This window comes from Bombina bombina, chromosome 4 (assembly GCF_027579735.1).
Source record: "Bombina bombina isolate aBomBom1 chromosome 4, aBomBom1.pri, whole genome shotgun sequence".
Taxonomy (NCBI): domain Eukaryota; kingdom Metazoa; phylum Chordata; class Amphibia; order Anura; family Bombinatoridae; genus Bombina; species Bombina bombina.
Genome location: NC_069502.1, coordinates 1020272181 through 1020297869, shown reverse-complemented (window position 1 = coordinate 1020297869; position 25689 = coordinate 1020272181). Strand labels below are relative to the sequence as shown.

Below are 25689 nucleotides of genomic sequence, written 5' to 3'. Positions count from 1 at the left end.
AAGTGGCCGCTTTCCGCATTCAGTTCTTTTCATAGTTACATTTATTCTTGTTAAAATCTGACATACTAAGATCTGTGCAAATACCGATCTTAGTGTGTTGTACTTTCACATGAATAAATGTGACTCCGAAATGCGTGACCTCTTGAAGCATCTGAATGTCACATCCCTTATTTTGATTCTACTGTACCTTTAAGTACTGCAAACAGAAAGAGCACTGTACACAATATATATAAAAAACTTCTCATTGTTGAGAATCAGGCATCAAGTTAACAAGAAATATATTGCTTAAAACCAAAAGAAAATATGCAATAAGATTTTGCATGTGCCTTTCTGTGCACAAAAACTAAACAACATGAATATTATCTTATTTGGAAAATTTGAAAAAAGTGTTATTTTTTTATTTCTGAAATGAATGGATTTCATTTGTTGTTTCAGATGTTCTGTCTCTTGCAAAAGCTGAAGATGATTATAATGCTCCAGACTGCAGATTCATTAACATCAAGAAAGGAGAACTGATCTATGTATATTCAAAGCTTGTGAAAGACAAAGCGGGTGGAGAATTCTGGTCTGGAAGTGTAAGATAATGTTGTTAGCTTAATAATGAAATAATCTAATACAATTTGTATAGTTTAAATCAGCTTCTATTTAAAGGGACAGTCTAGGCCAAAATAAACTTTCATGATTCAGATAGAGCATGTAATTTTAAACAATTTTCCATTTTACTTTTATCACCAATTTTGCTTTGTTCTCTTGGTATTCTTAGTTGAAAGCTTAACCTAGGAGGTTCATATGCTAATTTCTTAGACCTTGAAGCCCACCTCTTTCAGATTGCATTTTAACAGTTTTTCACCACTAGAGGGTGTTAGTTCAGTATTTCATATAGATAACACTGTGCTCGTGCACGAGAAGTTATCTGGGAGCAGGCACTGATTGGCTAGACTGCAAGTCTGTCAAAAGAACTGAAAAAAAGGGGTAGTTTGCAGAGGCTTAGATACAAGATAATCACAGAGGTTAAAAGTATATAATTATAACTGTGTTAGTTATGCAAAACTGGGAAAAGGGTAATAAAGGGATTATCTATCTTTTAAAACAATAAAAATTCTGGTGTAGACTGTCCCTTTAAGAATTTAGAAAAAAATCAGGCAAATATTTTTTGTTGTTGATTGGCTTACACCACTGGTTTTCAAACCTGGCCTCAGGCCTACCTAACAGGTCACATTTTGAGGATATCTGAACTGGAGCACAGGTGAAATAATCAGCTGATTAGCAAAAATGATTCTCACCCAAGGTAATCCTGAAAACCTGGCCTGCTGGGGAGGCCTGTGGACATGTTTAAATACTAGTGGCTTACACTGACCTATAAATATAACTCAACAACTTTAAGGATTTTCTTATTGTAAGGTTTTGAATGCATTTTGCTGGGAGTATAAATTATATTAACTGGTATATTTACAGATAATATAAAGGTATTAATTATTTAGGGGACATGAAACCCAAAATGTTTCCTTCATGATTAATACAGCGCATAAAACTTTTTTTTTTTACTCTTGTTGAAGAGTTACCTAGCTATGTAGTATGCACAGTATCTGGAGCACTGCAGGAAAGACTGCTGCTAGTGCATTGTTAAAGGTATTCTTCAAAAATTGCTACCAACTAATGCTCCAGACACGTACACACTCCCAAGCCTACCTACCTGTTTACAACAAAGGATATAAAAAAACAAGTACATTTGAAAACATTGAAAAGATTTTTTTGTTTTTTTGTTGTTAATTTTACACTCCTACTGAATCATAAAAGTAAGATTTTGGGTTTCGTGTCCCTTCACTGTAAATTTATATTGATATTTTAGGCATGTTAATATTTTCCAAATTGTGTCTTTATAACCTGAAAGATAAATATAACATATGCAAAATTTTGACCTAAGGGTGGGCTAAAATAACAACTTTTGGGTTGGATTACTGCGTATATGTGTGTGTGAGTGTGGGTCAGGGTTATAATTGCTAACTAAAACTAAAAAGAAAATGATTTAAATAAAATAATTAATGAGAAGGGGAAAAAAAATGTAACTGAAATAAAACTATAGTTACCAGCCTTTATCCTATGACTGACATTGCTGTAAATTATAGAAAATTTTGGAAAACCACAGTGTAATAAAATGTCTGACCAGTAGATGGCATGCAAGAGTGGTTACTGGTAGGCCTGCTTCTTCCTGAGGTATTATAGCTGGTAAGAGACAGCAGAGCCTGCATGGGACGACTTTGAATTCAACTTTGTTATGTTAAACTACACCCTTTGTAGCATGGAGATAAAGGGGGAAATCCCTCAAATCACAGATAACATTTGCACAGCTTTCATAGTCCAGAATACATATTATTTATGGCTAAAGATGAGGAAAAAGAGCACCAGTGATGTCAGCAGCAGTAGAAGAGCTGTACATGTGAAGCAGCAAACGCTAACATCATATTTACAAAGACCTGCAAAGGCGTTAAACACATAGGGCTAGATTACAAATGAAACGCTATTTTGCATACAATTTCTAGTGTAAGTTGAGATGAGTGAAATTGATTCCATGAGTATACATCTGTGCTCTGGTGTTACAAGTTGAGGGTATATTTTTTAATTATTAGAGTAGCAAGTAAACTGTGCTTCCCATTGATAAGTTACCAGAAACCTACCCAATTCACATTAAATATAAATAACTTATACACTGGTCCTTCAGTAGGTCTGTACCTTACATTACAGGTGTTTGCTTTGATACTTTTTTACTGTGGGGAATGAAAATAACAATTTATATGTGTATTGTATTGTAATATATTTTCCACTTCTCACATACATATATACACATATATACATACATATATACACATATATACACACACATATATATATATATATATATCTATATACACACACACATATAAATACACGGCCTTTGAGCCGTTCCCAGTAGTAAACCATTTCTTTTCTTCAGGTAAATAAAAATCCAGGTCTAGATGTAATGCCCCTAATGGTTCTAGGGAAACTTAGCACTATTATAGCCAAACCACTACTTAATTTTTAAGACTCATTATCCTCAGCCATAGTACTGCAGGATAGGAGTAAATCTGATGTGGTGCCGCTTTTTACAAAGGGAAGCAGGGCTGATCATGGAAGCTATAGACCAGTAAACCTCACATCAGTAATGGGTAAGGTACTGGGAAAAAATGAAATTGTTAGCTCATCCATAAAAAACTGGATAAAAGACAGGGAACAACGAGTTGTTGTAAATGGATAATACTCAGATTGGACAAAGGTAATTAGTGGGTCCCCCAAGGATCACTACTGGGCTCTGTTCCCATTAATATTTAGTAAGGATTAAATAGCAACATCACTATTTTTGCAAATAATACAAAGTTGTGTAAGGTCCAGAGACGTAACTAGAAACTTTAGGGCCCAGGTGCAAGAATCTTTTAAGGCCCCGCTCAACACAAATGGCAAAAAACTGCATCATTGTCAAAACCACAATAACATCTCACATTTATATACATACTGTATATATATATATATATATATATATATATATATATATATATATATATATATATATATATATATATATACAGGGAGTGCAGAATTATTATGCAAGTTGTATTTTTGAGGATTAATTTTATTATTGAACAACAACCATGTTCTCAATGAACCCAAAAAAATCATTAATATCAAAGCTGAATAGTTTTGGAAGTAGTCTTTAGTTTGTTTTTAGTTATAGCTATTTTAGGGGGATATATGTGTGTACAGGTGACTATTACTGTGCATAATTATTAGGCAACTTAACAAAAAACAAATATATACCCATTTCAATTATTTATTTTTACCAGTGAAACCAATATAACATCTCAACATTCACAAATATACATTTCTGACATTCAAAAACAAAACAAAAACAAATCAGTGACCAATATAGCTACCTTTCTTTGCAAGGACACTCAAAAGCCTGCCATCCATGGATTCTGTCAGTGTTTTGATCTGTTCACCATCAACATTGCGTGCAGCAGCAACCACAGCCTCCCAGACACTGTTCAGAGAGGTGTACTGTTTTCCCTCCTTGTAAATCTCACATTTGATGATGGACCACAGGTTCTCAATGGGGTTCAGATCAGGTGAACAAGGAGGCCATGTCATTAGATTTTCTTCTTTTATACCCTTTCTTGACAGCCACGCTGTGGAGTACTTGGACGCGTGTGATGGAGCATTGTCCTGCATGAAAATCATGTTTTTCTTGAAGGATGCAGACTTCTTCCTGTACCACTGCTTGAAGAAGGTGTCTTCCAGAAACTGGCAGTAGGACTGGGAGTTGAGCTTGACTCCATCCTCAACCCGAAAAGGCCCCACAAGCTCATCTTTGATGATACCAGCCCAAACCAGTACTCCACCTCCACCTTGCTGGCGTCTGAGTCGGACTGGAGCTCTCTGCCCTTTACCAATCCAGCCACGGGCCCATCCATCTGGCCCATCAAGACTCACTCTCATTTCATCAGTCCATAAAACCTTAGAAAAATCAGTCTTGAGATATTTCTTGGCCCAGTCTTGATGTTTCAACTTGTGTGTCTTGTTCAGTGGTGGTCGTCTTTCAGCCTTTCTTACCTTGGCCATTTCTCTGAGTATTGCACACCTTGTGCTTTTGGGCACTCCAGTGATGTTGCAGCTCTGAAATATGGCCAAACTGGTGGCAAGTGGCATCTTGGCAGCTGCACGCTTGACTTTTCTCAGTTCATGGGCAGTTATTTTGCGCCTTGGTTTTTCCACACGCTTCTTGCGACCCTGTTGACTATTTTGAATGAAACGCTTGATTGTTCGATGATCACGCTTCAGAAGCTTTGCAATTTTAAGAGTGCTGCATCCCTCTGCAAGATATCTCACTATTTTTGACTTTTCTGAGCCTGTCAAGTCCTTCTTTTGACCCATTTTGCCAAAGGAAAGGAAGTTGCCTAATAATTATGCACACCTGATATGGGGTGTTGATGTCATTAGACCACACCCCTTCTCATTACAGAGATGCACATCACCTAATATGCTTAATTGGTAGTAGGCTTTCGAGCCTATACAGCTTGGAGTAAGACAACATGCATAAAGAGGATGATGTGGTCAAAATAATCATTTGCCTAATAATTCTGCACTCCCTGTATATATATATATATATATATATATATATCACAATGTCCTGTACCAAGCACTCTCGTATCCTTTCTATTTGCCCAGGTGCGGTGCATAAATATACACAGGAATTAGAATAGGAGACCGCACTCATAGGTCTTACAAATCACCAGTGGATTTATTTCCAGTAACGTTTCGGGGTTTCCCCCTTTATCAAACCTTAAAAACAAATTTGTGACATATCTTACTATATACCCCATATCGAACGCTCTATCCAGCTCTGCCAAGCAGGACTTCCGGTGGCATCTCCGCATTGCAACTGTGCATGTGCTGAGTTGCGCCACGGAATCCTGATCTGGCCAACTGCAAGAAAAAACTAAGCAAAAAATAAAAAATACTGTAACTAGGATATGGCCTATAACAAAACACAGAAGAACAGACTTATGTTATCAGCAAGCATGGGTACCTGGTGCTTATTAACAGCCTAAATATAAATATAGTAACATAATTAAATGGTTTGATTTATTCACATCATCATATTAAACAACCCATGCTAAGCATATTTAATACTGCTACAGACTATCATCCAGAGCTACACCTGGTACTATAGGCCACAGTTAATTTAGTATGTCAAATACATATGTCTAAAATATTTAAAATATTTGTGTTAACTAGTTTTTGGGTTATACACATTATACTAGTAAGTCTTGATGGCCACAAGTTTATATATAAATTATTATAAAACTTAATACAAAACTCTGTATTCTCTAGTGTAATTTGTACATATTGTACCTAACATGTATAACATATGTACCATACATGACACACTTCACTCTATGGTTATAAAAGATTATAGAAAATATTGTAAATCAAACTGAGTGTTTAAGCCCTTTGGCATCAATGTGTCCAGAGTGTGAATCCATCTGGACTCTTTTTATAGCAAGAGTTGTTTTAAATGCATAGGTTGTACAACATGCAGTGCGTTAACACAATGCACAGAGTTCACACATCCATGGACAAACAAAGAAATTTAAGATTAAACATTGTGTTACCTGCACAACCAAGTTCATGATATATCTGCTACATTGTATATGTGGGAGATTTTATGTTGGCAAAACGACTGATGACTTGCGAACGAGAATGGCAAATCACAGGGCAGCCATACGGGCAGCCATTGATAAAGGTGATTCTGATCAACCAGTGGCAAGATATTTTGCCAACCATAAGCATACAGTCATGGATCTGAAGTGTGTCATCATCGGCCATGACCTCCCTCTGACAAGAGGAGGGGTCAGAGGCAAACCCTTGCTACAAAAAGAGTCCAGATGGATTCACACTCTGGACACATTGATGCCAAAGGGCTTAAAAACTCACTTCGATTTACAGTGTTTTCTATAATCTTTTATAACCATAGAGTGAAGTGTGTCATGTATGGTACATATGTTATACATGTTAGGTACAATATATACGAATTACACTAGAGAATACAAAGTTTTGTATTAAGTTTTGTATTAATTTATATATAAACTCGTGGCCATCAAGACTTACTAGTATAATGTGTATAACCCACAAACTAGTTAACACAAATATTTTAAATATTTTAGACATATGTATTTGACATACTAAATTAACTGTGGACTATAGTACCAGGTGTAGCTCTGGATGATAGTCTGTAGCAGTATTACATATGCTTAGCATGGGTTGTTTAATATGATGATGTGAATAAATCAAACCATTTAATTATGTTACTATATTTATATTTAGACTGTTAATAAGCACCAGGTACCCATGCTTGCTGATAACATAATTCTGTTCTTCTGTGTTTTGTTATAGGCCGTATCCTAGTTACGGTAGTTTTTATTTTTTGCTTTGTTTTTTCTTACAGTTGGCCAGGTCGGGCTTCGGTGGCGCTACTCTCGCAGTTGCAATGTGGAGACGCCACCGGAAGTCCTGCTTGGCAGAGCTGGATAGAACGATTGATATGGGGTATATAGTAAGATATGTCACAAATTTGTTTTTAAGGTTTGACAAAGGGGGAAACCCCAAAACGTTACTTGAAATAAATCTCCCGGATGATTTGTAAGACCTATGAGTGTGGTCTCTGATTCTAATTCCTATATACAGGTATATATATATATATATATATATATATATATATATATATATATATATATATATATATATATATATTAAATAAAAAATAGAAATGAGGGTTAGGTAATAAGCGCTGTCTTAAAGTCTGAAGAGTTCCTGGGAGCTGCTAATTTCTAAGAGAGTATACCAAATTTGCTTAAAAAAATATATAATTTATATATTATGAAAATATTTGTCTTTTTATTAAAAAGACTGTGGGCTCAGTTAACACCAACTGCAGTCACTTTTTCTGATTGCAGTGTTTCTGTGTAAAAATAAAACTGATTAGCTGCGATCGTAAAAAATGGGGGAGAGAACAAAACTAATGGTAGTGCGCACTACAAAAAAATAAAAATGACCGTAAAAAATAAATAATATATCCGTTAAAAAAGTATATGTCCGTAATAGTAGAAAAATAAATACATCCTTTAAAGTGCAGGTATATATAAGTTAAATAGGTAAATAGATATAATACTTATCTCCTGAAATTGAAATGTTCGTTGGTGTATAGTGAAAAGAGCCAAACAGTTTCTCCGGCGTTGCTTGTTTTCGGGAAACCGGAAGTGGATCTGTGGTGCGAGCGGAAGTGACGTCACTGTAATCTTGCGTGCTTATGCGTTTCGTGGGTCCTATGCCCACTTCCTCAGAGTAGAATCCACTCCCATCCTGGACTCCTATTTATATTTAGAAACCGGATATGACTCTTTATTGTTATCTGGGTGGTTTCCTTATATTCAGGATGGCTATTTTATGTTTTATATAAAAACTCTTGAATTGTTTTAATGGGTGTTAATTTAATAGGCCCATGTTGCTACTTCTTATTTGGATTAAAATCGATTTGCCTAAAAAGTTCATCAAGCACTATTAATTGATTCAATTTAGTTTTGAATTTTTATGAAAAATGTATCCAATAAATAAATTATAAACTCTGTTTGTGTTAGTTTAAAATTTATTATATGAATTGTTAAATATGATAAAATGAAAACAAATTAATTCAATACATTGGATTTCTAATATTTTGAATCTGTATAATAATAAAAATAAATATATAATATACAAATAGTAAACATATAAAATATATATATACACACACATTATATGATATATAATTTAAAAACAATGGGGGCTAGAAGTATGAAGTAGATATACATTTTAATATGTGTACTTGCTTAATTATGCACCTGATGTATATCCTTATAGAAAGGCTGCTAAATCTATATCTTTGTTTAACCCATATGGTTCCCTGGTGTTCAAAGCATGGATCCAATAGGTCTCCCTTTTCCTCAATTGCAGAAGTCTGTCTTTACCCCATGTTTTTGATATATGTTCAATTGCTTTAATAGTAAATTCATTTGGATTTTTCTTGTGATATTCTTCAAAGAGTCTGCTTAGACCGTACTCGGACGTTTCTCCTTCTATATTTTTTACATGTTCCAAGAGTCTTGTCTTGAGGACTCTCTTGCTCAATCAAAATAATTTCAATTTAAAATTCACCAAGGAATGGGACAAGACCCAAATACACTTCCTAGACATCACCATCTTCAACAAAGGAGAGAGGATCAGCTCTAAACTATATACCAAGGAAACAGACACAAATGGATATCTACATTCAGAGAGTGGTGATCATTCAAAGCGAATAAGAAATATTCCTTTTGGACAATTTCAAAGGATCAAAAGAAATAGCACCGAAACAGAAGATTTTGAAGCAGCTTCAACAGCCCTAAAGGAAAAATTTAGGGAAAAGGGATACAAAGAAGACGATATACAGGAAGCTTACAACAAAGTAAAATCCATGGAAAGAAGTTCCCTATTGATACCAAAAAATAAAAAAAAGAAGAATTCACAACTCACAGATACAGATGAAACACCGAGGTTCATCACCACATACAATAATGCATCAAAGCACATTGAAAAAATCCTGAATGAGCATTGGCATATTTTAAAGAAAGACACGGTTTTAGGGAAGAATCTATCACAGAGACCTCTAGTCACATACAAGAAAAATCTAAATCTTAAGAACATCCTAGCCCCAACAAAACTTAAAACCAATAAATCCAAAAAGACAGAAGGAAGTCATCAATTGGTTAAAGGGTTCTACAGATGTGGGAGAAAAAACTGCGAATGCTGTAAGAGAACCAGCAAGAATAAACTAGAAAATAAATGGATAATCAATAACGATACTAAAAAATCCCGATCCATTCATATATGAATTGCAAATCTGAATATGTGGTCTATAGCATAGAGTGCAAGTGAAAAAAAATTTACATTGGTAGAACCAAGAGAGTCCTGAAGACAAGACTCTTGAAACATGTAAAAAATATAGAAGGAGAAACGTCCGAGTACGGTCTAAGCAGACACTTTGAAGAATATCACCAGAAAAATCCAAATGAATTTACTATTAAAGCAATTGAACATATATCAAAAACATGGGGTAAAGACAGACTTCTGCAATTGAGGAAAAGGGAGACCTATTGGATCCATGCTTTGAACACCAGGGAACCATATGGGTTAAACAAAGATATAGATTTAGCAGCCTTTCTATAAGGATATACATCAGGTGCATAATTAAGCAAGTACACACATTAAAACGTATATCTACTTCATACTTCTAGCCCCCATTGTTTTTTTTTTTTTTAAATTCTTTTTTATTAAAGAAGCACAGGTACAAAGATTAGAAGTAAACAGTTACAAAGTGGGGATATATCGACATTACAGTACATATTTAGCAGTAGTTTCTACATGTTGGATATCAGTACATCATTAGCAATACACTTGAATTTGATAAGAACAAGAATAAGTGATGATTTCTATGCACATTACAAACTGATCCCAAGAGTGATCGACTAGGATACTTGCCACTTTTAAGTACAGTGATAGATTTATCAGGATTAATGGGGCACCACTTCTTGTTAATCCTGTGTCTCTTAATTTTATAATAACCATATAATAAAACAAAACAAAAACAACACACAATCCAAAACAAATACAAAAACAGATAAAAAAAAAATAAATGACCACATCATTGCCACAGTGATTCTATCTAGGTACGCAGTTGGCAAATCTAATAGACCTTTGTGACATGGTTAAGGAGAGCGACCATAGTGTGACTTAATTTAAACCCTAACGGTGTGGTAGGAAAGAAAGAGTTGCAGGCTCCTGATAAACTAAATTCTGTGTCGTATCATAGGGAGAAGATAGCAGCGTACGACTTCCGCCACCGCTCAGTCCCAGCATTGACAACACTATTACAAACTAAGCTGTGGCGCACGGAGCACATTAAATTTGTCAAGTCAATACAGATACAAGGTGTCATCACTTAAGTTCTAAATGTCCCATAATCAAAGCAGCTACAAAATTGTAGGTAATAGTCCGGTTTAATTTAGCAATCCGTGACAGGTTTATAAAGTGTTTTCAAGCCCTTTACAACAAACTCAAGCCTCTTAACTGAATCCTTTGTACCTGGGTATCTTTTCCTGTCGTATGAATGTGAGCTGTATGACAGCGAGTCAGTAGTTTTCATAGTTCCCACTAGTCCAGGTCTAATTGGCCAGTACATTGCTAGAATATGGGATCCATTCATGCAAGAGAGGGAGAACATTTCCTCATAACAATAAAACACCCAAAAAAAAACACCAAAAAACAAATAGCCAACAGGGCTATGGCTACGAACCAAACTGGAGAATACATTTAGGAGATCGACAACGTGGCAAGGCTTTATCATCGACATTATAGCGTTATAGCGCAGCGAATTTGCAAATGAGCCCTGCAACAGTAGTGATCCATTATATTAATGAAGCTATTTTAACCAGCCCATCAGATCCTGAATATGTCCACTTAACCAATACCTTCCCTGTGTCTCTGAGCCCGCAAAGAGCTAGAACCAGCTCTCATTTTGCTTTGCCGGCACAATTGCAGAAGCCCTGAAGTGAAGGGTGTCACACGGTTTCTTTCTAACTCTAGTTCCTGCGCCATATATTCTTTTTGAGCCTTGGATCTCACTACATTATTTATGCAGGTAAGTGTGTCAGCAGATATTTTCAAAGTACACGGCTTTGCACTCAAAGGAAGCTTTTTTGCCTTATTCACATTATAGCTTTCAAGACAGATATTATCCACAGCGGGGCAGGAAAGGTTCACATTTCCACCCATCTCTTTTATCCCCAAGTAATCAGGTGCACTAAACGTGGGGATAAAGCTTGTTGGAGCATTAATAAATCCCATGTTCATTAACATTAGGGCAGGTCGATCAGAGGTTGTCTCCACCTTTGCTTCAGTGTGAACAGAGGCTGTGTCGGCAGGGGCCTGTTTTAAGCCCTTTGGTTTCTTATACCGTTGAACCTCACTCAAAAGTTCCCCCATTGATGCCGATAGGGAGTCCAATAAAGGTGCAAACAGTTCTACTAGATTAGCAGTAATAAGTTCCATCTTGCAAAGGTATATAATAAGATATGAACTACGAAGAAACTATATACAGAGTGGCAGCTCTATGTCCCGCCACAGCACCAGCCGGCATCTATCATTAGAAACTGCTTCTCAGTAGCCAAGGGATGGAAATCCTTGATCCCAAAAGGTTCCCAGACACAAATATTGTCAAGGGCAGAACGGATGGCTGAGGATACGACCACTAAACAACTTAATGAGTTACAGCTTATACAGAGCTACATAAGTTAGTGGCCATCTTGGATTGCCGCCCACCGGAAGTCCCCAGCCCCCATTGTTTTTAAATTATATATCATATAATGAGTGTGTATATATATATTTTATATGTTTAATATTTGTATATTATATATTTATTTATTATTTTTTATTATTATACAGATTCAAAATATTAGAAATCCAATGTATTGAATTAATTTATTTTCATTTTATCATATTTAACAATTCATATAATAAATTTTAAACTAACACAAACAGAGTTTATAATTTATTTATCGGATACATTTTTCATAAAAATTCAAAACTAAATTGAATCAATTAATAGTGCTTGATGAACTTTTTAGGCAAATCGATTTTAATTCAAATAAGAAGTAGCAACATGGGCCTATTAAATTAACACCCAATAAAACAATTCAAGAGTTTTTATATAAAACATAAAATGGCCATCCTGAATATAAGGAAACCACCCAGATAACAATAAAAAGCCATATCCGGTTTCTAAATATAAATAGGAGTCCAGGATGGGAGTGGATTCTACTCTGAAGAAGTGGGCATAGGACCCACGAAACGCGTAAGCACGCAAGATTACAGTGACGTCACTTCCGCTCGCACCACAGATCCACTTCTGGGTTCCCGAAAACAAGCAACGCCGGAGAAACTGTTTGGCTCTTTCCACTATACACCCATGAACATTTCAATTTCAGGAGATAAGTCTTATATCTATTTACTTATTTAACTTATATATACCTGCACTTTAAAGGATGTATTTATTTTTCTACTATTACGGACATATACTTTTTTAACGGATATATTATTTATTTTTTTACGGTCATTTTTATTTTTTTGTAGTGCGCACTACCATTAGTTTTGTTCTCTCCCCCATTTTTTACGATCGCAGCTAATCAGTTTTATTTTTAACAACCCTGTATGCTTCAATATGCTTCTAGGTTTCTAATCAAGATAGATTAATTTTTAATCTTGATCCATCAAATTAATTTTATTCCATTATATTCCATTAAATTCCATACCTGTACATGATGATTTTACAATTCCTACAACACACATCTTAAAATATTTTTATCCAAAAGTTTTTTTCCTCATAAATTTTTCAGATCATTTTTTACAATACATAAAAGCCAAATCTCAGTTTCAATGTTTAAATATATGTTTTTATTTTTGCTATCATACAGATCCAGCACCTGACTGTTACATACTTTCTACGAGTTAGTTTCAGTCAGCCACCTGGACCCAGAGAAAATACGGCATTAACTTTGTTTTGTGTATGTTTAATTTTTGTGCTGTTCACATTTGATTTTTTTTTTTTTTTTTTCAAGATAATTTTTATTTTATTGAGGTTTGTAAAGAATACATCAAAAGGAGAAAAAGGAAATGAAAAATATTACAGTTCACAATGACATCAGGTCAAACAAACAGACACTAAAGTCTATACTGGATACAGATCTAAATATTAAATGACAAGTTAACAAATCATCAAGTAAAAAGTACAATTAGGCTTACTGTGGAAAATCTATTCATAGGATACTGATAGACACAATAACTCAACTAACACAAGAAAGTAGTTACAGACCATTGCTGGTATAAAAGCTAAAATTCAACCTGCTGAATAGACATATTGAGTAAGATATCAACACATTCATATCAACTGTAAATGAAAGAGCCATATTCGGCATGTATATCAGCAAATATATATATTTTAGGAACCTCTATTTTATTTTTTGTGCGGTAAGCATATTATAGAATCCTCTTATAGGGCTGAAGGCCACTCTTGGGCCCAGAAACTCTTATGCTGAATAAGAGAGGACTATTAGATTCTGAAATGGCCCCTTTTGGGCCTTTAATTATAGGAATGAACTTCTAATTAACATGGAGTATATATGAAATCCTTAGCTAAGGCTACTTTATGTATACCTGGAGGGACAGTTCTGGGATCTTAAACCTTCTTTAATGTAGGTGAGGCCATAAATGACCCCTTTCGTCTATATACATATATACAAATAAGTACTCCTCCACTCCCCTCTAGTGGAGAAGTCCTGCAACTGTATGTCATATTTATGCTAACTCTATTATGTGTTAAGCTGCAGCAGTGAATAACATATGACGACCTGCATTTTCAGTGGATCCCAATATATCTATAGGATAGACTGGACATGTAAATGTGTACTTCATAAAAATTAAATTCTTAAACACGATAAATACAGAGAGAAAAACAGAACCCCTCATCAGGCTAGAAGGTATTCACTAGCACTAATAAACTAATGTCAGAGTCCCATAATGAGATCAAAGTGCAACAAGTCTTAGGGAACGATGACAGTTACATAACATGAACTTGCTGCATGTGAACATCCTAACCCACTCCAGATCTCCTCTGAGGCTCAGCTAGTGTCATATAATTGTCCTTCTGGGGTGGGTGGCAGCTATAAACAGAGCAAATTGACATACTTATCACCCTCTGATGCATCTCAACATGTAGCTGCAGCCTGTCTGGGAGTAGAGGTACTGGCAGGATTAAAGGTGGAATCCAGGACCTGTTAGCCGCAACAGCGGGTACAGGAGCGATCAGTTCTTGTAATGCAGCATAGTGCGGCTGAAAAGCGCTGCGTGACGTGTATCTGCCTCCCCACTCGCTGCAAAGGTGTCCAGCGTCGCAACGAGATCTCCTCTCCGAGTCAGTCACTTGACAGTTTAATAGATCAGGTAGGGAATCCAGATGAGTTTCCACTGGATCCATGATAGATCTCTTTTCCCACCTGGAGCAGGAGCCTCCGATGTGCATCCGGACCGCAATAGACCCACCACAGGGGTCTCATCTCCATATATATGCGCTCCAGCCGTCCAGTGCTCAGGTACTGCAAGCATGTAGGGTAAATGTGACTCCTGATCCACTGGTATCGGTAGGGCCTCAGCAACATACTCCGTATCAGATTTTGTCCCATAGGCATGCTGGATTGTGTTGAGTATCTCCTCCTCCATGCGAGTTAGCTGTGTTGTTAGTAGCTCTTCAAGTGCATGTAGTATTTGCTTCTCCATGGTTGCTAAGTGAAAGTTATACAGCATATATAGCTGTTAATCCTAGATTCATAGGAATATGGGTAGGGCGAAATGAAGGCCTAGGTCACTAAAGGACCTCCGCTACGCACTTCATCAATTAAGGTGTTCCGGGCTGAAATATCTTTCTTAAAAGTAGTGTGATCAACTCAGTAAATCCAGGACTTCCCTCTAATGCCGAGAAGTGCCCAAGATCACCAATCTTCTGAGTAATAAATATCAGATTTATTTACTCTATTGCTCAGCCATGAAAAATAGCAGCCATCACTGCTGCCAGTTAGACACGCCCCCGTTCACATTTGATTTTGTTTTTACCACTGTGTTTTTTATACATACCCAACAAACATTGTTTTTAGCAATTAGGGCTCAGCACAGAAACACTGCAATCAGAAAAAAGTGACTGCAGTTAGTGTTAACTGAGCCCACAGTCTTTTTAATAAAAAGACAAATTTTTTCATAATATATAAATTATATATTTTTTTAAGCAAATTTGGGGTTAAATATAAAGTGGTACCTCATACATTTATTTCTATACATATGATCACACTCATTTCTAGAGATCCTTCAGTGCTATTTCTATACACCTCCTTTATATATATATATATATATATATATATATATATATATATATATATATATATAGGTGGCCCTCGTTTTACAACGGTTCAATTTACACCGTTTCAGAATAACAACCTTTTTTTCCAGTCATGTGACTGCTATTGAAAAGCATTGAGAAGCATTGCATTTATTAAAATAGACAGTAGGTGGAGCTGTCCACTTGTGTTGCCAAGCCAAGCAAGCTGAAATTAATCAGTTTAACCAGACCTGAGCTATTGAGCAGATTTCAAAGGAACAAGATCTCCCTGTCTATAAATCAGTCCAGATTGGAATGCATAGAAATAACTGTTTGCAGAAAAATAGAAAGAACTGTTTGCAGAAAAATGCAAGTGAAGTCTGTGTTGTGTGATTATTTTATTAGGTTTATAATGCTGTTTAGGAAATGTTTTTATTCATTTAACTTAGTTTAATTATTTATTCTGTGTTGTGTGATTATTTTATTAGGTTTATAATGCTGTTAAGCATTAAAAGTCTTCATTTCAAAGCTTTAAAAATAATGTATTAGGTGTTACTTATGACAATTTTGAGAGGGGCCTGGAACCTATCTCCCTCACTTTTCATTGACTTACATTATAAACTGTGTTTCAATTTACAACAGTTTCGATTTACAACCATTCCTTCTGGAACCTAACCCCGGCGTAAACTGAGGGCTACCTGTGTATATATATATATATATATATATATATATATATATATATATATATATACATACATACACACACATAGTACAGTCAGAAGATAGAATATTAAAGGGTTTTAGAACCAACCACCACCCTCTAACCTGCTCTCAGGCTAGTTGCTCATATGTGGCTCAGCTGGGCCTACTCTGCTGCTCTCTGACACTCACACCGCGCACAACTGGATGCACTAGGTCCAGGACAGGAAGGAGGTGGCTTAGAACCAGAGGAGAGTCTATGCGAGGGGCCCACTCCATACCAGAGACCAAGGAGGTGGGCAGGTCTCTGCAAGGGGCAGGTCTGTACCAGAGGTCAGGGAGACCTGTACAGTGGTGGAACTCCAGAGCCAAGTCACACAGTGGGGGCCCCCTAGGGCCGATCACATCTGCAACCGTGGTAGTTCTGCTACTGGTAAAATCATTATGTCAGTGCAGGATGGAAAATTGGAAGAATGGGCTGGTAAATGCCAAATTAAATTTAATACTGGCAAATGCAAGGTTCTAAATTTTGGAGATAAAAATATGCAGGATACTATTTAAATGGGACTAGAAAAACACAGGAGGGAAGGGATTTGGGAGTACTAATAGATAACAAGCAAAGAAAGAGTGCACAATTCAAGGCAGTGTTGTTGAAGGCTAATAAGATACTAGCATGTATTAAAAAGGCATTGATGCAAGGAAAGAAAGCATCATTCTGTCACTATATAAATCCCTGTTAAACCTTACTTTTAGTATGAAGTGCTGTTCTGGGGACACATTTCAAAAAGGTCATTGCAGAATTAGAAATAGTTCAAAGAAGGGTCACAGAACTAATGGAGGATTTAGACTATGAGTAGAAGTTATCCAAACTGGCTCTGTTTTCTCTAGAAAAAAAGGAGCTTGTGAGGTGATTACTTTATATAAATATATTCAAGGCCCATATACAGAGTTGGCGGATGCTCTGTTTTTTCCAATGCAATTGTTTGTGAGAAGAGGTCTGGCTGGAGGAAAGGAGATTTAATCTCCAGCAACTTAAATGTTTTTCACTGTAAAAGCAATCAAATTATAGAACTTATTGCCTAAGTAGATATTGAATGCCACTACCTTAGATACATTAGATATATCTTGGCTTAACGATTTACATACATACCTGCACATACTTAGATATCTTAAATATAATGTGATAATTATTACTGTTTACAGATAATGCAATTAATTTTAACAAAAAACAATGTTTAGTAATTATCTAACAGATGCACATTAAACATTTTGCATCTGAATTTATTGAGAGAGGTTAACAAAAACAATTTTAACAATTATTGTTTTATGCAGATAATTAGATGAAGTGTACATCAGAAAAATACTATAATAAAAAGAAAGTTGCTGTTAGAGACAATTCTATAAAAGTTACACACTATCTTAAGACCTTTATATCAAATACTTACACAAGGGTGTATCAAACTCAGTCAGCTGCACTTTGCATAAACCAAGGTATTGAGTTTAAAATGATTTATAGTCCCCGGTGGATGTTTGAGTAAAACCTCTGTATAGCAATAAATAACAAACGGCTAGATTACGAGTTTTGCGGTAAGAGGGGTGCGGTGCTAACTTGCACGTTATTGTCACTTCTCACTTCCCTACAGCGCTGGTATTACAGGTTTTCATAAACCCGCTTTATTAGGCAAGAAGTGAGCGTAGAGCAAAATTGTGCTTCATACCGCACTCCAATACCAGCGCTGCTGAAAGCTGCGGTGAGCTGGTTTTACGTGCTTGTGCATGATTTCCCCATAAACATCAATGGGGAGAGCCGGCTGAAAAAAAGTCTAACACCTGCAAAAAAGCAGCGTTAAGCTCTGTAACGCAGCCCCATTAATTCCTAGGGGGGAAATTAAATATATGTTTACACCTAACACCCTAACATGAACCCCAAGTCTAAACACCCCTGATCTTACACTTATTAACCCCTAATCTGCCGCCCCGACATCGCTGACACCTACATTATACTTATTAACCCCTAATCTGCCGCTCCCGACATCGCCGCCACCTACATTACACTTATGAACTCCTAATCTGCCGCTCCCGACATCGCCGAAACCTACATTATACTTATGAACCCCTAATCTGCTGCCCCCAACATCACCAACACCTACATTATATTTATTAACCCCTAATCTCCCGCCCCTATGTCGCCGCAACCTACCTACACTTATTAACCCCTAATCTGCCGCACCCGGACATCGCCTCCACTATAATAAACATATTAACCCCTAAACCGTCACATTCCCGCATCGCAAACACTAGTTAAATATTATTAACCCCTAATCTGCCGCCCCTAACATTACCGCCACCTACCTACATTTATTAACCCCTAATCTGACACCCCCAACATCACCGCCACTATACTAAAATTATAAACCCCTAAACCTAAGTCCAGGGTCGGCTCCAAGGGGGGGCATTGGGGGGCAATGCTCACCCAAATGGAATGTTGTGCCCCCTCAAAAAATATTGATATGATCATAAGCTTTAAAAATAATAAATAAAATAATGAATTGTTATGTAATGCTGCATGGCTAAATCTAATCTACAAAATTACCAGGACCTGAAAATTTACGGCTAGATTACGAGTTGTGCATTAAGGTAAAAAAGCAGCGTTAACAGGTCCTAACGCTGCTTTTTTACGACGGCTGCTATTACGAGTCTTGCAGGTTTAGGGGCACCGCCCACTTCTTTGACCTTACCGCAAAACGACTTACGGTATTACAAGTCTGTCCTGGGAGGCCAAAATGTGAGCGGTACACCCTCTACCTCCAAGATCCCTAACGCATTCTAAAGTCAGTAGTTATTAGTTTTACACTACAACGCCGTAGCATAAAACTCATAACTAAAGAGCTAAAAAGTACACTAACACCCATAAGATACCTATTAACCCCTAAACCGAGACCCTCCCGCATCGCAAATACTAAAATAAAATGTTTAACCCCTAATCTGCTGCTCCGGACATCGCCACCACAATAATAAACATATTAACCCCTAAACTGCCACACTCCCCAATCACAAACACTAGTTAAATAATATTAACCCCTAATCTGCTATCCCTAACATCGCCGCCACCTACCTACATTTATTAACCCCTAATCTGCCATTCCCAACGTCACCACCACTATATTAAATGTATTAACCCCTAAATCTAAGTCTAACCCTAACCTTAACACCCCCTAACTTAAATATAATTACAATAAATCTAAATAAAATTCCTATCATTAACTACATTATTCCTATTTAAAACTAAATACTTACCTATAAAATAAACCCTAAGCTAGCTACAATATAACTAATAGTTACATTGTATCTAGCTTAGGGTTTATTTTTATTTTATAGGCAAGTTTGTATTTATTTTAACTAGGTAGAATAGTTATTAAATAGTTATTAACTATTTAATAACTACCTAACTAAAATAAAGACAAAAGTACCTGTAAAAAAAACCTAGCCTAAGTTACACTAACACCTAACACTACACTACAATTAAATAAATTACCTAAATTAAATACAATTAAATAAATTAAAATCTAATTACACCTAATCTAGTAGCCCTATCAAAATAAAAAAGCCCCCCCAAAATAAAAAAACCCTAGCCTAAACTAAACTACCAATAGCCCTTAAGAAATCGGCTCTTTTACCTGTAAAAAAAAATACAAACACCCCCAACAGTAAAACCACTCAACAAACCCCCCAAATAAAAACCTAACTAAAAAAAACTAAGTTCCCCATTGCCCTGAAAAGGGCATTTGGATGGGCAATGCCCTTAAAAGGGCAGTTAGCTATTTTGCGGCCCAAAGCCCTAACCTAAAAATAAAACCCACCCAATAAAACCTTAAAAAAACCTAACACTAACCCCCTGAAGATCGACTTACTGTTCTGAAGGCCGGACATCCATCCTCAAGGAAGCGGCAGAAATCTTCATCCAACTGGGCCGAAGTCCTCAACGAAGCCGGGAGAAGTCTTCATCCAAGTCGGGCGAAGTAGTCCTCCAGACGGGCAGAAGTCTTCATCCAGACGGCATCTTCTATCTTCATCCATCCAAAGCTGAGCAGCTTCATCTTCAAGACATCCGACGCGGAGCATCCTCTTCATCTGGAGTCTTCTTACTGAATGAAGGTTCCTTTAAATGATGTCATCCAAGATGGCGTCCCTTAGATTCCGATTGGCTGATAGAATTCTATCAGCCAATCGTAATTAAGGTAGAAAAAATCCTATTGGCTGATGCAATCAGCCAATAGGATTGAATTCAATCCTATTGGCTGAGCCAATCAGCCAAAAGGATTGAGCTCGCATTCTATTGGCTGATTGGATTAAAAAAAAATGCCTCCCCATTTAATTCGTTCTGGAGCCGACCCTGCCTAAGTCTAACCCTAAAACCCCCAACTTAAATATAATTAAAAGAAATCTAAATAAAAATTCATATCATTACCTAAATAATTCCTATTTAAAACTAAATACTTACCTGTAAAATAAACCCTAAGCTAGCTACAATGTAACTATTAGTTATATTGTAGCTAGCTTAGGGTTTATTTTATAGGTAAGTATTTAGTTTTAAATAGGAATTATTTAGGTAATGATAGGAATTTTGATTTAGATTTATTTGAATTATATTTGTTAGGGGGTGTTAGGGTTAGACTTAGGTTTAGGGGTTAATACATTTAGTACAGTGGTGACGACGTTGGGGCAGCAGATTAGGGGTTAATAAATGTAGGTAGGTGGCAGCAATGTTAGGGGCAGCAGATTAGGGGTTAATAATATTTAACTAGTAAAAAATCATAAATCCCAGCCAATGAGTCTTAGAATCAAGGAGTTTTTATTCTTCAACAAAAGATATGATCAAATTGATCTTTCACACTATGCAATCATAACAACCATCAAGGAAACATCTGATGTAGGTTCACTCAGATCCACACATACCCCATCCACCAAACACATCCGTGTCTAACCCTCAGCACAAATTTTTAAAGAAAAAAACATCAAAAAAACATCAGAAAAACAAATTATATTATCACTCCCAGGGCGTCCCCAGGGAGTGAAATTGGACACCACCCACTGAGGACTTTGTAAGATTTAGAACCATTAAGAGTGTCCGCTAGATCCGTAACTCTGTAATATTATGTGAACCAAGAGTGTCTCGTACTGTTGCGGATACTCCTAAAACAAGAGTGTCTCGTGCATTACAAAACTTCCAACTGTAACAATGTGTAATTATTTGAAAACCATCAGCAACTATCTTATTGCCACTGTATGAAGGCGGTCACAGGAAACATAACATGTTACAGTATTTGTAATCCATCACAGTGAATGCTGGTAACGACTTTAATGACAAGTCTTGTAGTTGTAAGAGTATTACGGTTCAAATGTCCCTTTAACCTGACATGCTTCTGGCCATATAATGTGTTGCGGGGAGCTGCAAGCGTACTTTCGGCCCAAACACACACCCTCTTCACACTTCACTCACGGTATCCTGCACTACATCATCCTTGTAATGCCTTTATTGTAGAGGATACAGTACATTCCACATTTCACTTTTACCAAAACTGCGAGTATCTTATACCCTCATGGCAGTTAGTGGCCTTTAATGTGTTGTAAATAAAGAGGATGCTTAAGCGGCAGTGTTACCTCCTTCAGCATATGTGTGCATATCTCGGTAATACCGTGAGGCTCTCTGTCTTCAGTGTGGTTCTATGGGCCCCCCAGTGTAAAATTCTGGTCTCACCTCGCAATTTTTGTGGCTCAGATAGCACGATATCCAGGTATCTGTGGTGGCGTCTCCTCGTTCCGACGCGCGTTTCGGGACTCCGCCCCTTTCTCAAGGAATTTACAGGTAATGGGGTGGAGGTGTGATTTAAATAGAATCAAATGTAATCCTATTGGCTAATCGCATACACACCCCCACTCTAACGTCACACTATACACACGCATTTATGTTATCATTGCTTAGTTAGAAAACGAATGAATCTAAGACTCACGAATGGCTAGTGATTATTGCCGAGTAAGCATTGAACAATCTCCACACTATTAATATCACAATAACACGCCAATATATGACACGTTCAAAACAAAACCGCTGCACGATAAATGTTGAGGGAGTTTTATATATACAGGCGTTCTCAACAGTTTTCGATTACAGCTCTGTACCTGCTATCATCAATCGCAACTTGGTCGATACGCTCCCTGTCATTAGTATTCCACACACTGCATGTTAGTCAGAGTTGGCTGATATTTGATATTAGATGGGATTGTTCAACATCGGGGGTCCCTATACAGGATACCCTATTTTAATAATAAATTCAAAAAAATCAAAAGAATACTAAAAAAATTCAGTTTAGAAAGATTGAAACTAGAATTAAGCTGAGATATACAATCGATGCAAACAAAACATATCCTAAGGGTCTCAAAAGACTTCTTTCTTACCTTGTTTAATATTAGTTCTCACAATCATATTTTATTTGACAAATGAGTCATACAGAAGAAACTCCCCCTATGTAATCAATCCTTAATAGAGACATCTCCTGGGGAAATTTTATCTGAGCTATTCACAGTTCCTAAGTGGTGAATTGCTTTCTCAAGAATGTGTTCTTCTTTAAGAGATGAATAATTGAAGAGAAGTAGGAAAGAATTAAATAATTGCGATTTTGGACACTAAGACCTAACAATGAACATGTTTCTGATTCATGCCGAGACGTAGGATAGGTGCGCTATGGTCTTGCGATAATTAAATACGATATATAATATCCAGTTTCCTATGCATAGAACACACTATCTATCCTGAAAATACGTTAAAGTAGGATTGATTACATAGGGGGAGTTTCTTCTGTATGACTCATTTGTCAAATAAAATATGATTGTGAGAACTAATATTAAACAAGGTAAGAAAGAAGTCTTTTGAGACCCTTAGGATATGTTTTGTTTGCGTCGATTGTATATCTCAGCTTAATTCTAGTTTCAATCTTTCTAAACTGAATTTTTTTAGTATTCTTTTGATTTTTTTGAATTTATTATTAAAATTGGGTATCCTGTATAGGGACCCCCGATGTTGAACAATCCCATCTAATATCAAATATCAGCCAACTCTGACTAACATGCAGTGTGTGGAATACTAATGACAGGGAGCGTATCGACCAAGTTGCGATTGATGATAGCAGGTACAGAGCTGTAATTGAAAACTGTTGAGAACGCCTGTATATATAAAACTCCCTCAACATTTATCGTGCAGCGGTTTTGTTTTGAACGTGTCATATATTGGCGTGTTATTGTGATATTAATAGTGTGGAGATTGTTCAATGCTTACTCGGCAATAATCACTAGCCATTCGTGAGTCTTAGATTCATTCATTTTCTAACTAAGCAATGATAACATAAATGCGTGTGTATAGTGTGACGTTAGAGTGGGGGTGTGTATGCGATTAGCCAATAGGATTACATTTGATTCTATTTAAATCACACCTCCACCCCATTACCTGTAAATTCCTTGAGAAAGGGGCGGAGTCCCGAAACGCGCGTCGGAACGAGGAGACGCCACCACAGATACCTGGATATCGTGCTATCTGAGCCACAAAAATTGCGAGGTGAGACCAGAATTTTACACTGGGGGGCCCATAGAACCACACTGAAGACAGAGAGCCTCACGGTATTACCGAGATATGCACACATATGCTGAAGGAGGTAACACTGCCGCTTAAGCATCCTCTTTATTTACAACACATTAAAGGCCACTAACTGTCATGAGGGTATAAGATACTCGCAGTTTTGGTAAAAGTGAAATGTGGAATGTACTGTATCCTCTACAATAAAGGCATTACAAGGATGATGTAGTGCAGGATACCGTGAGTGAAGTGTGAAGAGGGTGTGTGTTTGGGCCGAAAGTACGCTTGCAGCTCCCCGCAACACATTATATGGCCAGAAGCATGTCAGTTTTAAAGGGACATTTGAACCGTAATACTCTTACAACTACAAGACTTGTCATTAAAGTCGTTACCAGCATTCACTGTGATGGATTACAAATACTGTAACATGTTATGTTTCCTGTGACCGCCTTCATACAGTGGCAATAAGATAGTTGCTGATGGTTTTCAAATAATTACACATTGTTACAGTTGGAAGTTTTGTAATGCACGAGACACTCTTGTTTTAGGAGTATCCGCAACAGTACGAGACACTCATGGTTCACATAATATTACAGAGTTACGGATCTAGCGGACACTCTTAATGGTTCTAAATCTTACAAAGTCCTCAGTGGGTGGTGTCCAATTTCACTCCCTGGGGACGCCCTGGGAGTGATAATATAATTTGTTTTTCTGATGTTTTTTTGATGTTTTTTTCTTTAAAAATTTGTGCTGAGGGTTAGACACGGATGTGTTTGGTGGATGGGGTATGTGTGGATCTGAGTGAACCTACATCAGATGTTTCCTTGATGGTTGTTATGATTGCATAGTGTGAAAGATCAATTTGATCATATCTTTTGTTGAAGAATAAAAACTTCTTGATTCTAAGACTCATTGGCTGGGATTTATGATTTTTTATTATTATTATACAGTCTGTGACCGGACTTTATCCCGTGCCTGAGCATATTGTCTAGAGAGGGTGGTGCGGTCACACTCTATCTCATATAATATTTAACTAGTGTTTGGGGTTAATATGTTTATTATAGTGGCGGCAATGTCCTGCGGTGGCAGATTAGGGGTTAATTAATTAATTTTAGTGTTTGCGATGTGGGAGGGCCTCGGTTTAGGGGTTAATAGGTGGTTTATGGGTGTTAGTGTACTTTTTAGCACTTTAGTTATGAGTTTTATGCTACAGCTTTGTAACGTAAAACTCATAACTACTGACTTTAGATTGCGGTACGAATCTTGCGGGATAGGCTGTACTGCTCACTTTTTGGCCTCCCAGAAAAAGCTTGTAATATCGGCGCTATGGAAGTCCAATTGAAAAAAGACTTTACGCAAATTGCTTAAGTTAATTTGCGGTACGGCCAAAAAAGTGTGCGGTGCCCCTAAATCTGAAAGACTCAAAATACCAGCGTTAGTGAAAAAGCAGCGTTATGAGCCTTAACGCTGTTTTTTTCACTCATACCACAAAACCCGTAATCTAGCCGATAGCTAGCACAAATTTAAGACTGGTCAAGGCTGACGCACTCTCATGTATACATTTAAGAAGGATGATGTTTGTAATATGTGATGTTAAATATATGCCCTTTAATTAAGGTCTTATGTTGCTTAGCAACTTTAATGATGCTAGGTTGTCCTGTATACTTGTACATGTTTTTATAAACTAGTTTTCTTTTTTGTTCATCTTCAAGAAATGAACCTGTTATCCTAAACCAAGATACTCTTTTTCTTTAATAACATTTTAATTTGAACAGTGTTTAAATTGCCATAGAGACAAAAA

The 25689-nt window shown here is 36.7% G+C and overlaps 1 protein-coding gene across 1 annotated transcript in view; it reads left to right on the top strand.

Annotated features, from left to right (window-relative positions):
- OTOR (otoraplin) overlaps positions 1-25689 on the top strand; it is a 41145-nt gene that overhangs the window by 926 nt on the left and 14530 nt on the right. The window contains exon 2 of the mRNA XM_053712120.1: positions 436-575. Within this exon, the coding sequence (XP_053568095.1) occupies positions 436-575 (140 nt within the window). The remainder of the gene's footprint in view (positions 1-435; positions 576-25689) is intronic.